Consider the following 14,384-nt stretch of genomic DNA (forward strand, 5'->3'; position numbering starts at 1 on the left):
ACAGAACAGCCCGTGCACCCAAGGTGCCGCCCGCCCCCAATCAACCACAGACTTGCTATTAACCATTTTTATTAACCTTTTGCTTGCCAGTGACATCGATGTAGTCTCACTCATCCACAATCTGTTGATTTTCATACAGCCTTTGAGAACACGCTGCATTTGACGGCTCTGCCTCCTGCCGCGCTTGGCTGAAACCAGCCGCGAGCGGGACCGGGGCCAGACCGGCCCCCGGGCAGCTGGAAACGCGCATGGACACGGTGACTGCTGGCGGTCCCGGCGATGGGTCTAAAAAGCCACCCCGCTCCCTTCTGCCCTCGCCTTGCTTGCCACAGCCACGTCCCCAGAATCGCCATCCCCAGCCCTGCGCAGGAGGGCACCAAACCTCGTTGCTCGGCAGGAGCAAGCGCAGGGGATGCTCAACGCAAACCTGCCCGCGCCGACCTAGCTTCGCTTCGTGCCGTGCTCCGGGGCGGCGGGTTTGCAGCCGGCGTCTTCACCCCCGGGCATCTCCCCAGGAGGCCGCAGGCGGGCGCCCCGTCCTCCTCGGGGGCGCAAGGGCTGCCCCCGCCGCCGCCGTCAGCGAGCTCCTCTCCGCGCCCGTCCCGAAACCGCCGCCGCCGCGCAGGGACCGCAGAGCCCGTTCGGACCGCGTGCGCCCGAGCTCGGGAGAGGCTGCTGCCCACGCGCCTTAACCTGCGGCAGAGCCTCCCCGGCGCCGGGCCGGGCACAGGCTCCTCCGCGCCGCGGCGATGCCCGGGGCACCTGGCCGCCCCACCTCGTTAGCCTGCCAAGGCGGGCGCGCCCGCTAACGGGCTAATCGCTTCCTCGCGCCGGAAAACGAGCCGCTCCTGGCTTCGACGCCTGCGCAGGGGCTCGCGCGCGGTGCGGCCGCCCGGGCCGCCGAGACCGCGGCGGGCGCTTGGCCCAAAGAGCTTCCTGCCACGCGGCGATTAGCCGCTCTAATCTTATTTTTTTTCCACCCATAAATCAGCTGCAGAGCAAATATTTACCGAGAGCATCATTTCCTCGCCAAGCAGGGCTGGTGACAGCTCTCATTATGAGGAAGGATGAGTGATTTTGGGCAGGGATCTATTTTTCTTTCCTCATTTTTCTGGAGAAAGGAAAAAAAAAAAAAGGAAAACGCAATGCACGCAGACCCACCGACACCGCGCTCCGAGCGGGTGGCGGATGCATGGACGGGGCGGACGGCAGCCGCCTGTCCTGCTGCCCGAGCGGGTCCCTGAGGCCGGCTGCTTTCCGAAACCTCGCCGGAGCCGCCCCGTTCCCCAGGCGGCTGCGCGCCCACCTCCCGCTCCGGGTCGAATCGGTGCGGCGGACACGGTCACCCCCTCCGACCGATGCGGCTCCAGCGTTTCGGGGCATCTCCCCCTGCAGTGCCTGCAAAGCCCCCGCCCCCCCCAAATGCCCCTTTCCCCCCGTCGTACGGGCTCGAGCCTCCCTGTTCAATAAAAGACGGAGAGAGAGGAGCGAAATCCATCCGCTCGGCCGGCGCTCGCGACCGCTGTGATTAACAGTATCAAAATCCAAGGCGGCGATTTAGCAGGGAGGGGAGGTTTGGCCTCCGCGGGCTGCGCTTCGTTCGCCGCGTCGCTCGGCTCTAACGCGCCGCGATTGCGACGCAAGAATTTCTGCTAAAGAACGGGAGAAAAAAAAAAAAAAAAGAGGGGCGGCGGGAGGGGGCAGAAAAATCCCGCCTCGGCTTTTCCGTTAGCTTTCTGCAGGGGATTAAAGATCGCTGCCGCTCGGCCTTTGGCGCGCGGCCCCGAAGATTTATGGCCTTTTGCCTGGCTTAATCGCACGGTACTCGGTATTAAATCCGAGCGAGGCGAAGCCGCAGCGCTTGCTCCGCAGCGCTCTGCCCGCCGGCGCCGGCCCCCGGAGCGCCGCGCTGGGACGGTTGGGCTGTCCGGAGCAAGCAGAATTCATGGGCAGTACCAAAAGCGGGGGGAAAAAAAAGAAAAGAAATAAAATAAAGAAAAAAACCCACCCCACCCTTTGCTCCTGTGCCGCCGCGTCGGCGCCCCGAGGGCTCAGGCGAGCGCACGGGGAAATCCAGGAGATTAGTTTAACCTGCCCGAGCTGCTTGCATGGAAGGAATCTCCCTGTCGTAAGCCCCGAGTTGAACAAGCTCCACGCGATATTAGCTTGATATTATAGAAAAGAGAGCGTCTCTACCAGCTGTCACATTTATCCTCCTCATTGCTGTAGGAGGCAACAACCCCCCTCTTCCCCGGGCCAGAGGGCGAGCGGGTCCCTCATATCAAAGCCGCGACAGTCAAACATTTATTCAAGCGGCCGTCGCTGCTTGCTCAGGACGCTGCGTTTCCAGGTGCGAGCCGTACCGATCTGTTATTTCGTAACGCAGAGCGCAACATTCTCACCACGGCTGCGAATTAGAAAGCTCGGAAAGGCTTCGAAGGGGAGCGTGCCCCAGACCGGAGCTTCTGCTCCGCGAGGCTCGGGCCCCGCGCCGCGCCGGCGGCGGCTGGGAGGAGGCGCGGGCGGCCCTGGTGGGCTGCCCGCGGGGCGGAAGGAGCGCGGAGAGCTAATTGCCAGGATCCTGAAGTCGGTCCTGTTTTTCATTAAGTCCGTCTGTTCTCTTTGTTACATTTCTTTGAGGGATATGAAAAGACCGGGGCAGATAAACACGGCTTTGTGCCGAGCAGTCACCAGCTGCGGCCAAACGAACGTCACAGAAACGATGCTACGGTTGAGTCTCCTCTTGCTGGAGCCGCTTTCCCAGCGGTTGAGCTCCGGGGCATTTGCACCACGAGGAGCAGGTTTCCCCATCACTAAACACAGCACCAACCTACCAGAGCAGCTCTAGGAAGATGTTTTCCCCCACCATGGGATGAAGACCATACAGCTCTCCCGCTATAGCAGATCCCACTTCCATGCTTGCAACACCCAACCAAAAAAAAAAAAAAAGCATGCAACCAAATCAGGCAAACGCCTGCCTGTGGTGGTCTCAAACACACGTAGGATTAACAGGAGCAGAGCAACGTGCTCATCGGCTCGGGCATCCGTATGCCCGTCTAGGCTTGCTGGGAGGCAAGTCGTAGACAAACTGCAGTACCCAAGGGAAGACCCTGGGCCGCCCATGGCCAGGAAGCCCTGGGGCTTCGCTTCGCTAATCAGAGCATCTCAAGAGACCGCCAGAGCTGGGCCTTCCCGTTCCCCTTCTTCCCAGGGGGATGCTGGGGACACAGTCCACAGCCCAACAGCACGAGGGCAACGACAGCGCTCTGCTACCTGCCGCTGCAGTGATGCTAATTCTTATCTAAATTCATAAGCACGCTCCCGGCTTTTAAAGTGGCTAGAGGATGCACAACTTCTCATTAAAGGACACAGCGAAAAGTTTTGCTTCTAAGCATGTTAGAGTTCCTGCTCCTCTTGATGCAATACCGCAGGAGTAATTAACATTAATGACACACCTAAGGAGAAGCGCGTCCCCGAGCAGCGGGATAATTGCAGCAGAGAGCCAGTTTGTTACGGAGGCTACACATCACTGTCAGGGCGCTGTGTGCAAACCGTACTTGGAGAAAGCTGGAGACAGTCCAGAACGGGCGCAAAACGCCGCCGCCCTGACTCACCACCAAAGGCACAACCATTGATCAGAAAGATTATCTGAAAACAGAGATGGATGCTGCTTGGTGCTTTTCTCCCAAGTCTCCCCCCACCCCTTTTTAATCCTCTCTGCTGCAGAAGTGCCGAGCAGTTCTGTGCATTTGCAGACTGCATATGGGACAAACGATACAACACTTAAAAAACTGCATACGGATTATCTGCACGTTTTAGTAGTGTCCTGCTGCATACACCTGCCCCGCAAACATGAATCTGTTGCCGATCCACCATGCCAAGAGCCCCTCTGCGTTTCCAACACCAGCTATGTTCAAAGAGACAGCAGACACTAGAGTGAGCTTGTGAATCTAACCCACACAGAATAAGAAGTAATTGATCTACTATGTCGGAATGTTGACTGGAATTGATACTGGGGAAAATATTGTTATTACAAAGGTTGCAGAGCATTAGAATAAATGACCTATCACTGAGTAATGTTTATGAAGAGAGATCTGGACAGGCTGGAGAGTTGGGCAGAGAGGAACCTCATGAGGTTCAGCAAGGGCAAGAGCAGAGTCCTGCACCTAGGAAGAAATAACCCTAGGCACCAGGACAAGCTGGGGGCTGACCTGCTGGAGAGCAGCTCTGCAGAGAAGGACCTGGGAGTGCTGGGGGATGACAAGTTGACCACGAGGCAGCAATGTGCCCCTGTGGCCAGGGAGGCCAATGGTCTCCTGGGGTGCATTAGGAAGCGTGTTGGCAGCAGGTGGAGGGAGGTGATCCTGCCCCTCTACTCAGCCCTGGGGAGGCCTCATCTCGAGTACTGTGTCCAGTTCTGGGCTCCCCAGGACAAGAGAGACATGGAGCTACTGGAGAGAGTCCAGCATAGGGCTACGAGGATGATCAGAGGGCTGGAGCACCTGCCCTGTGAGGAACGGCTGCGAGAGCTGGGCCTGTTCAGCCTGGGGAAGAGCAGACCGAGGGGGGATCTGATCAATGTGTGTAAGTCCCTGAAGGGAGGGTGTCAAGGAGCCGGGGCCAGACTCTTTCCAGTGGTGCCAAGCAACAGAGCTAGAAGCAACAGGCACAAACTGAAACACAGGAAGGTCTATCTGAACGTGAGGGGGAATTTCTTCACTGTGAGAGTGACGGAGCACTGGAACAGGTTGCCCAGAGAGGTTGTGGAGTCTCCTTCTCTGGAGATATTCAAGGCCCGCCTGGATGCAATCCTGTCTAATGTGCTCCAGGTGACTCTGCTTGAGCAGGGAGGTTGGACTAGAAGATCTCCAGAGGTCCCTTCCAGCCTTACCCATTCTGTGATTCTGTTAAGAAAAGCTCAGATGATAACTCCGAGGGACAGGCTAACCACAGACTGCTCAGCATGGAAGGGACGGTGGAGACCACCTCTGGTCCTATCTTTCTGCGAGTCAGATTCACTCATTCTTTCACCTCTCCGCCTATCACTCAGGGCACCCTAGAGGGATGCATTTCATCCTGTCCTTTCCACCAGCTTCATAAATCCGGTTAGACGGGCTGGACTCAGGCACCAGTTACAGGTAGGTCTCCTGCTACCACACTATGTACGGCCAGCGCTGCCTCAACTATGATGGTCCCGCTGGACTGAGCTGGGTTTGTAGACAAAAGCCCCTGTCTAGCACTCAACCCAAGCCTGGCTGTGATGTTGAACAGGAAATGCCTTCAGAAAAGGTTGCTCAGAGTACAGCTTTCTTCGGCTGAAAATACTTAAATCTACGGCTGGCAGTTTGGTCCCCGAGTGAGGGCTCCTTGCAGATGTCAGGAACAAGCAGCACCACCGCCGGTGGTCGCTCCCACTGCTGGCTGCTAGAAGAGCCCATCCCTTCTGATCAGCCAGTTCTTTGCTGCTCGGATGGACCCTGTCTACAACAGATTGAAGGCTGTGGAAATCTTAAGTGGAACTGAAGGCTTAGTGCTGGAGAGTACTGGCATACTGTAGAAATGAACTCAGGGCAGTGACCAACTTAGAGTTGGAAAGAACACAAGGAAAAAGGAAAACTAAAAAGGGGTATGTGCTCTATCGCTCTTTCAGATGTGTATCTTCAGCCATCCAGGATATCCTTATCCTAGTTTTGAAAAAAAACGGCATCAAGAAAGAACCTGAACGTCAACAAGCCTAAGGGCAGCGAAGGTGATCTTTGCGAGGCTTTGGATAAGCATCTTTTCCATCAGAATGCCCGACCCTATCCAAATTCACATCTTGAACGCAATTGCAGAGATACAGGACAAGGAAATCTCCTTGAACACATACGCAAGCTACTCGTGGGTTACGTGGAATGGTTCACGATTAACACGAAAAAATACAAAGAGCCGCTGCAACTACAGAGGCAGCTCCACAGCCAAGGTGCGGTACCGTCCGACCTCGCGTGCCTCAGGGGAGGGGGCTGCCAAAGAAACCCGTGCACTTACGCCACCACGCAGGTCACCTCAGCCACCCCAACCCTTCCGCAGCGTGACATGCCCATGGCCGCAGCATGCACGGCAGCACAGATAGGTCAGTGGGATGGGGGCAGATACCCCTGAGCAAACTGCCTTGCACGAGAGCAGCTCCCCCCCTCGCGCAAACCTGGCCACAGGGCTAACCTAACACACCGTATACGCAGCAGCTGCTTGTTTCAGCTCCATCAAGAGAGCTCTGCCTCTCCTATCCTGCTCAGCTGTGTTAAATTAAAGCCCTGTGACCTGTCATTGATACAACATGATCATCCCCTCAGTGACTGCGTGCTGGAGGCTATCTGAAGGCCATGGAGTTCATTAATTTCGCTAGATACCAGCATGGGAAAGGCACCATGACCAGGAAGCACCGACGCTTTGGGCTCATCTCCCCTTTGCGTGGGACCTGGCAGGTTTGAGGATCACGGCACCAGCTGGACCAGCCACCTCACCATAGCTCTGGATACCAAAACACGGAGATCAGCTTGAGTCAATTATTTTGCACATACCCATTCGAGGGTTAACATATGCACTCCTGAGCTTGCTCAGGACTTGACTTTTGCTCTTGAAGTCATGTATTTTTAAGATCTTCCATTCAGAGTTTGTTATTTTGACTTCTTGCTGATGAATAATCATTAACTATCCATGAAAGATTTAAATGGCCCACAGAATTCATGAGGTATTAAATGAGCATTATATTATCAGCCACTCTAAATGTTTTGTTTCCATTTCAAGACCATTCATAAGATGTTTATGGGTTGTGGATTTATGGAAGCCAGGGGATCTTTTTAGGAGTAATGTTCCATACCCCAGAGTTACGGTCAACAGCTTGAGGCTCCGTGCAGGAAAATCTGAGGCTTTAAGCTCAAAAAATTTAACTCTTGCTTCAGAAGATTTAGGTATATGGAAACACAAGTGCAGGCAAAACTGAATTACAGTGTAGACATATTCTCCTAAAGACAGGATGCAAAAAACCATATGCTATCATCAAGAGTAAAGCAGTACATGGTGGCATCCTCTGGAGAGGACACAGCTGCTGCTGCTGCTCTCTCAAAAACCCTGTGTTGTTTTACCTCTGTCCCTGAAGCAAGATAACGAACCCGTTACTGCAGTCCCATAACACAGCAACAGCTTGCCTCCCCGAGCTGCAGGATATAAGGAATATTCATCTCCTAGCCTCAGACCTCCCTTCATGAGCTAGGTCCTTCTCTTTGCTCTCTACCCGCTCTTGCTGACCACTACAGGCAGCTCCTTGGAAACGTTTCTAGCTGCTGAACCTGGATAGATGCACTTTGCTATGGAGAAGAGAAATCCCTTCCGAAAACAAACTTGTAGCCAAAGCAGGGTCTTCTGAGCAAGGAGATACAGCTCCTACCAGAAGGGATCACTTGGGTGGCTTTAGTTGGAGCAGGATTCAACTAAAGTCATTAAGTGTTTGCTCAAGATGATCCTCCAACTCCCCTTTACAGGTGGGAGCATCTCTGGCTCCTCTGAGCACAGTTCATCCCCTCCTGAGATAAGATGGTAAGGTGATGAGATAAATTACACCAAGAGACACCAATCTCATTCTTGGGACCATGGCCCACCCCAGGATTTGAGGCCCTACCAGCAAGCAGACAGCAAAGGGGTAGGATGGGGGGGAATCTAAACTAATAAATAAATTCAACCTAATTCAACTGAATGCAGTTTGCCTTGGGTTTGTTCATGGGCAAGTTTTTGTTAGGATGTGCATTCCGACTGCAAAGGCTGCGTCGCTCCAACTCTTTGCGTGGACGTGTTCAGCACAGGCATGAGGTGCACTTGCATGGGACAGCTGCCAAGACTAGGACCTCCAGGTCCCCCTGCCACGCAGGGGGCATTGCCATCGCCCCAAGTGATCCCAGGGCACATGCACTCACCAAGGGGACTGTTCCCCCAGCAGCAGCACCCTCAGCCTCACCAGTCCTCCCCTGGGAATCAGGCTGCAGTAGCAGCTTAGGCTCTCCTAACACGTCCGCCCAGTTACACACAGCTTAAACTCCAGGAATTAACTCGGATCTCCTGAGTCCCCCTGTTTGTAGGCAACCTACTGTCCAGATATGCAACAATTTTCCCTCTCAAGAAGAGGGAGAACAACACGGTTCACCTACACAGGAGATTGCTTTATACCAGGATAATGATCACACACTGATGCAACTCCCGCTTGCGGACATCTACCTGGGAAGAGGAGCAGCTTCGCTCAGCTTAAATTGCTTCCAAAGAGACTCTAAGAGAGAGAAAGCCATTCCCAGTTCAGCCTACAGATGAGTACAGCACAGAAATCAGACATCACAGAAGTGATGAAATTAAATAATAATAATAATAATAATAAAAAAAAAACTAGATTACATGTACATTACATGGACAGCACCATAAAATGAGGATTAGCTGCACAGCAGCCTAACTGGAGAGCAAGAGGAGAGACCTGCATTCACTACATCACCCTGGCAGTCTCAGTAAGGCTGCTCTTAAGAAAGCCTTTACTCCAGAAGTTTTACTAAGACGGACATGGCCACGGGATGTGCTATGCTTAGAGTAACAGGAGCTGGGCTACAGTGAATTCAGAAGCCACGTTTTCTCCAAATCCAGGCAAAGCACTAGCCACCGAACCCACCACTACGCCTGCAGCAGGCTGCTGCTCCAGAGCAGAGAGGGGAAAGAGAGACGAAAAAGCTGCCTCTTTAATGCACTAATTACTACCCTGAAACACTAATGGGATTAGAAGGTAGGATTTAGTAGTTGCCTCCTGAAAAATCATTAAGCATCATTAGAGTAAATTAACCTCCACACTTCTGCGAGCAGCTTTGGGGAGCCCGGGTCCTTCCGAGTCCCCATCTCTCTGCATCGACGCCATGAAGCCCCAGTAGGACTCCAGTGCAACAGCGTGCTATCAATGTTTGTTGTCTCTTTCCTCTATTAATTTTGTTTAATAAACTCCCTGGGCTGTGGGGATTTGCCTCGAGCCAGTGACTGCTGAAGCAGGCTGGTGGCATGCTAATTGTAAATTAAAGTTGCATGATCCAAGGTGGCACAGCACCAGCGGGAAGCAAAAACCAGAGCGGCAAGGCAAAGGGGCCAAGGCTCTTCTGCAGCTAGGACAAGAAAAGGAAAGGCAGATGGAAAAAGCAGTGCTGTCCTGGCTTCCCAACATGTCCATGAAACCAAGCTCATGATAAACTTGCCGGAAAAGCCAGCTGTGACTTCAGGAATGATTCTCAAAGTGCAAGAACACACACTCTTTGCCCGCTCATTTCTCTTGTCTCATACCAAAAAAGTCAAGATACCCTGCCCCACCGTCCAGGTCTCACCGCTTGGCCAGGGGCAGTTGGAGACCAGAGGCTAAAGGGTTTTCTGGAGTACGGTCCAGACACAAGCTCCAGCCTCGTGTCACTCTGACCCGGAGGGTGCAAGGACGACGGGGCTGGGGCATCAACGGACCTGGGGCAACCAAAGAGGGGATACGGGCCACCTTGCTCCCAACATTTGCTGTTGGTTATGTATGATATCCTGACAGGCAACATCATCTCGGAATAGACCTTGGATCAGATGCCGAAATCGGAATAAAATCATTACGGAACACATGCTGTTCTCTAAAGCTTCACTCCTGAAAACACTGTGATCCTTACTGGGGACAAATCAAAGCAAATACGATTTTAGGTGCCTGAACACGAAGGGGGAAGGATCACCCTACACCAGAGGCACAGCTAAACCGGCATCAAACTGTTCCCAAAAGTCAAAAGCTCTTACAGGCAAAAATCTATCACTCTTCCAGCTAGGGGAGAAAAGCGATCACCCTGGTTTTCCTGCCGTAACTGCTGCCGCCCGACCGCCGCGACGGGGCAGCAGTGAGGGGCTACGAGGGCGAGACGAGTGACCCCGCAGACGCAAAGTAAACCTGCTGCCTCCGAGTCCCTCTAATCTCCCCGCGCCAGAGCAAGAGCAAACACGGAGCCGGCAGGCAGCAGCGCCGTTTCCAGGCTTGCAGCAAAGAGAAGCGGCAAGGAGGGATCCCAGGCGGCCGGGGGCTTCGGGCACTGGGCGATGGAGAGGGAGCGCTGGCCACGGACGGGGTAGAGCCTGCGCCGGGAGCCAGCTCGCGGCCAAAGGGCTCCCTCCAAGGCCGCTGCTGCAGCGCCGGGGCCCAGCCCGCAGCTCCCTCGCCGGAGAAGGGCTGGATTAACCCTTCCCGCGCTCCGGCCAGGCTGAGCCGCGGAGAGCGGCAGCCTTTCGCTGCGCAGCAGCAGCCTCTGCCGGCGCGGCAGCCGCAGAGCCGGCCCAGCGCCGCGGCAAGGCGGAAGCCGCCGGCGCGCAGAGGCGTCCGTCCTCTGCGACGAGCCTGCTGCTGGATTCGGTCGCCCTGGTGCGGGGCAGCCTGGCTGATGCAGCCCCAAGCAGCCGGCGCTGCACCGCTCCGATGCACAGGCTCTCGTGCAGCGCCTTGCACTGGTGGCTGCTGCACCGCTCCGATGCACAGGCTCTCGTGCAGCGCTTTGCACCGATGGCTGCTTGGCTTTCATCGCTCCCTGCCTCTGAAGCAGTCCCAGCATCAGAGTTAGCAGGGAAGGAGGCCAAAGAGCCTTCTGCGAACAGCATCGGGCAGGAGGAGATGCTCGGGGAGGTCCTTAGGAAGGGTCTGTAGAACACTCGGCACTCGCGTTTTGGCTGAAAGATGGCACTTCCCATCTTCTGCTCGCGCACACTCACGCCAACATCCAGCCCTTACGGCAGGGCCGGGCACCATCGTCCCCACGCTGCAGCTGCAAAATGAGCTGCCTCCAGTGTCTCAGCACCCCGGGTGCCCCCAGGGATGCCGCGGGGGGGGGGGGGCTTTGCAGAGCTGCGATCCTGGGCTCGCTGCTGTTGCCTACCAGCTCTCCCGCACCAAGACGCAGAGCCTCTCCGGGCTCAGCCCGCGGCACCGTAACCAGCCTGGCATCTCCCTGCTCCCAGAGAGGGAGCTCGAGCGCTAACGCGGCTCCCTGCAGAACTGATGCCCGGACCGGATACTGCCTGCACCATTCCCGCTCTGCGGAGTCCTGTCGGCTCGAACCTCAGACCTGCCTTTTTGAGGGCATCTAAATCAGACCACCGACACTTTGCATGTCATTCAGGCTGCAAAGGGGCTGGAGGAGACACAGAGAGCCCAAAGTACCCCGAGAGGGACCTTCCGGACGTCTCCACCCAGGGACCTCCTCGGACTCATTCCCTGCAACCCCAGTATTTTAGGAGCCAAGGCACCTCTGCAAAGGATCTCCCAGCCCCGCGATGGTGCTCAGCGCCGAGCGGCTCGCCCTGCCCCGCTGGCGGCACCCGCTTACTTGGGGGTGTGCGCCTCGTCCACGCGGTGGCCCAGCTGGAACTCGTGCGACTTGCTGCGGTGCAGCGCCGTGAAGCCGGGCAGGAGGTGGATGAGCTTGCGAGACGACGGCGGCGGCGTTCCCGGCGGCTTCAGCTTGTTGCGCCGCCTCACCGGCGGCGTGCCCGGCGGCGTCATGGTGGTGACGATGTTGGGCGTCCGCGGCGGGGTGTGAAGCGCGTGCCGCTGCCGCGGGGACGGCGGCAGGGAGCGGTGGCCGGACTCCACCGGCGGGCACAGCCCCGGGTGGCCCTCCACGGTGAGCCGGTCCACGTGGGTGTAGACGGGGCCGTGGGCCGAGCCCGCGTGGCAGTAGTGCTGCCCGCACTTGGCCGGCACCTTGGGGCTTGGTGCGAGGTGCGTCCTGAGCCACGGCACGGGCTCCGGCTGGCACACGGGGTTGTTTTCCTTCCCCGTTTCCGGCGTCGGCCACTGGATGGTCCAGTCCTGCTTGGAGAGGCTGCCTCCTGCAATGAGACACACGGACACGGCCATGCAGCAAGGTGCGAGGCCGCGGCACCCACCGCCACCCCGGGCTGCACCCCAGCTCATCGGGGCTCCAAACGCGCCGGTGCCACAGAGCCCCCGACCAGGACAGCTCTGTTCCTGCCCCAGCCCCAAGCCGAGCTGAAGGCAGGGCTCTGAGCAGGAGACACCCAGCACGCGCTGCAGCCAGCACCTGAAGCCTCTGCATGTCTGAGGACATGGGAGCAGAGGGAGGAGTCACTCCAACAACCCAGCTGAGCCGCATTGCCTCCAACCCAACCACTCAGTGAGACCTATCACCTCCAACACGCCAGCACCCAACTGCCCAGGCAAGACTTATCTCCAATGGCCTGCACCCATCACCCCAGTGAGACCTACCACCTTCAACCCAACCATCCCAGTGAGACCTGTCACCTCTACTGGGCCAGCACCCAACTGCCCAGGTAAGACCTAACTACCTGTGATGGGCTTGCACCCAACCACCCAGGTGAGACCCAACCACCTCCGAGCACCTGCCCCAGTCTCCCCTTCCCCTCCTTCTGCAGGGTGCAGAAATAGAGAAAGCAAAGGACAAGAGGAGCCGCAGTTAATTATCAGTCCCCACCAGCACGCAGACGAGTAAAGGCCTGTCTGGGCTGACTTCAGAGTGCCGGGATGATGGACGGGACTCGAGATCTTGTCACCTGCTTCTTTTGATCGTCTCCTCTAACGAAACTTGCATAAAAATATAATAAAATATAATCTCTTTGTTTTAAAAAGGCTCCTTCTGCCCAGCTCCGCTCGATTATTAATTGCCTGTCCTGTTATCTATTCACCCTTTTCAAGGGAAACGTTTTACTTCAAACTCTCTCTCGTGGAAAAAAGAAATATATATATATATAGGGATTTTGAAATGAGATGTTTCTGATTTGATTAAAAAAATTCTGGGGGGAAAAGGGGAAGAAATATTTTCTGGAGTGGTTCTCCAAAAGCAGAAGGAAATAAAGCCCTACCAAAGAGGGAGGGGGCCGTGGGAGGGCCGCGCTGGCCGAGGGGCGCGGGCGGGACTCGGGGCAGCTCGGCGGCAGCGGCCGATCCGCAGGCGCCCGCCGCCGGGCGCAGGGAGCTGTCTCGGTCGCTCCTCCAGCCGCCGGCGCGAGCGGCGAGCGAAGCAGGGCGACGGTTTAGGGAAGAGGTAAGGGAGCCGACACAGCTTGGATCAAAAACGCTGCGGAGAAATATATATTTTTTTTTCTGCCTGATTTGGCTTCCCAAAACGACCCTCGCCGCTTTGCGCGGGCAGCCTGCACCGCCGCCAGACAGACGCGTCCTCCTGCGGCGATCGCCCGCCGCCGCCGCTGCCGCGCGCCCGGCGAGCTGCGCGAATCGGCGCGCGCGGCGTGCGGATCAGCGAGCCCCCATTGGCCGGCCCTCGCGCATAGATTTGCATAACTTAAAACTGCCCGGATGCTGCAGCGGCTCTGCGCCGCCCCGCCGGCGGGAATCGTTCCCGGAGCCGCCCGGAGGCCCTTTCGGCCCGGCGGCACCTTCCCGACCGGCGCGAGCGAGCGAAGATAAGCCCGTTATTCGGGTGGCGGGCGCGTCGGGGCTGAAAACGCCGCGGGGCGGCTCGGGAAGCCCATTTTCAACCCGGTCGCTTATCCACACGTAACGCGCCGCAGGTACCAGCCCCTCCAGAGATACGGTTAAATGCATTTTTTCAAGCAAAATAATAATAATAATAATAATCATCCCCGAGCCCTAATTTCTGCTAATTGCTTCTGGGTCGGTTTCCTCGCCTCAAGCCTCGCCTGCCCGCTTTTCCTCAGCCTCTCGAAGCCGCGGCAGTCCCGCCGGCGAGCCGGGGACGGCGGGGGAGCACCGAGGCTCGCGGTCCCGCGCAGCCTCCTCTCGCCCTGCCCGACCCCGGCACCCGCTCGCCGTCGCCCGCGGCCCCTCCGGGGGCTCATAAATATGCAGCGACGGATCATTTTTCTCCCCTTAGACAGTTAATAACCTCCGTGCGTAACTCGCTAGTCACACGCCATCAACTCCTCAATCCACAGTGGCACTAGGCGGCTCTTACTTAATATTAAATTAAACCTGTTTGGAGTTCAAAACCGAAGCCTCGGCTGCTAATAAAATACTGCCTCCGAGTATAAGGTTTCACAGCTGCCGCGGAGGAAAATCCAATACAGACCCGTTAACGCAATAAAGCGGCGTTTTAATACGGGGTTTGCAGTGTATTTGATAAAGCGACGTGCTTTCGGTTTGGGAGCTTTCCGGGCCGAGAGCAGCTTCTTCCGCGGTCTCGCCTGTCTTAGACCCCAAGGACGCAGCCTGCATCTCCCCTTCGCTCCCGGATTAAGATAAACCACTATTTTTTTTAAAGGGGGAGGAAAGGCATCGCCGTCCCGAGCGTTGCTCCTTTGGAGCCGCCCGCCGTGATCCCGGCCCGACTCCCCCAAAGGCGGCCTCGTCCCCCCCTTATCGC

General features: G+C 56.5%; 1 protein-coding gene across 1 annotated transcript in view; it reads right to left on the reverse strand.

Annotated features, from left to right (window-relative positions):
* KSR2 (kinase suppressor of ras 2) overlaps positions 1–14,384 on the reverse strand; it is a 65,824-nt gene that overhangs the window by 44,724 nt on the left and 6,716 nt on the right. The window contains exon 4 of the mRNA XM_062589824.1: positions 11,388–11,892. Coding sequence (XP_062445808.1) covers positions 11,388–11,892 — 505 coding nt within the window. The remainder of the gene's footprint in view (positions 1–11,387; positions 11,893–14,384) is intronic.

This window comes from Rhea pennata, chromosome 17 (genome assembly GCF_028389875.1).
Source record: "Rhea pennata isolate bPtePen1 chromosome 17, bPtePen1.pri, whole genome shotgun sequence".
Lineage (NCBI taxonomy): Eukaryota > Metazoa > Chordata > Aves > Rheiformes > Rheidae > Rhea > Rhea pennata.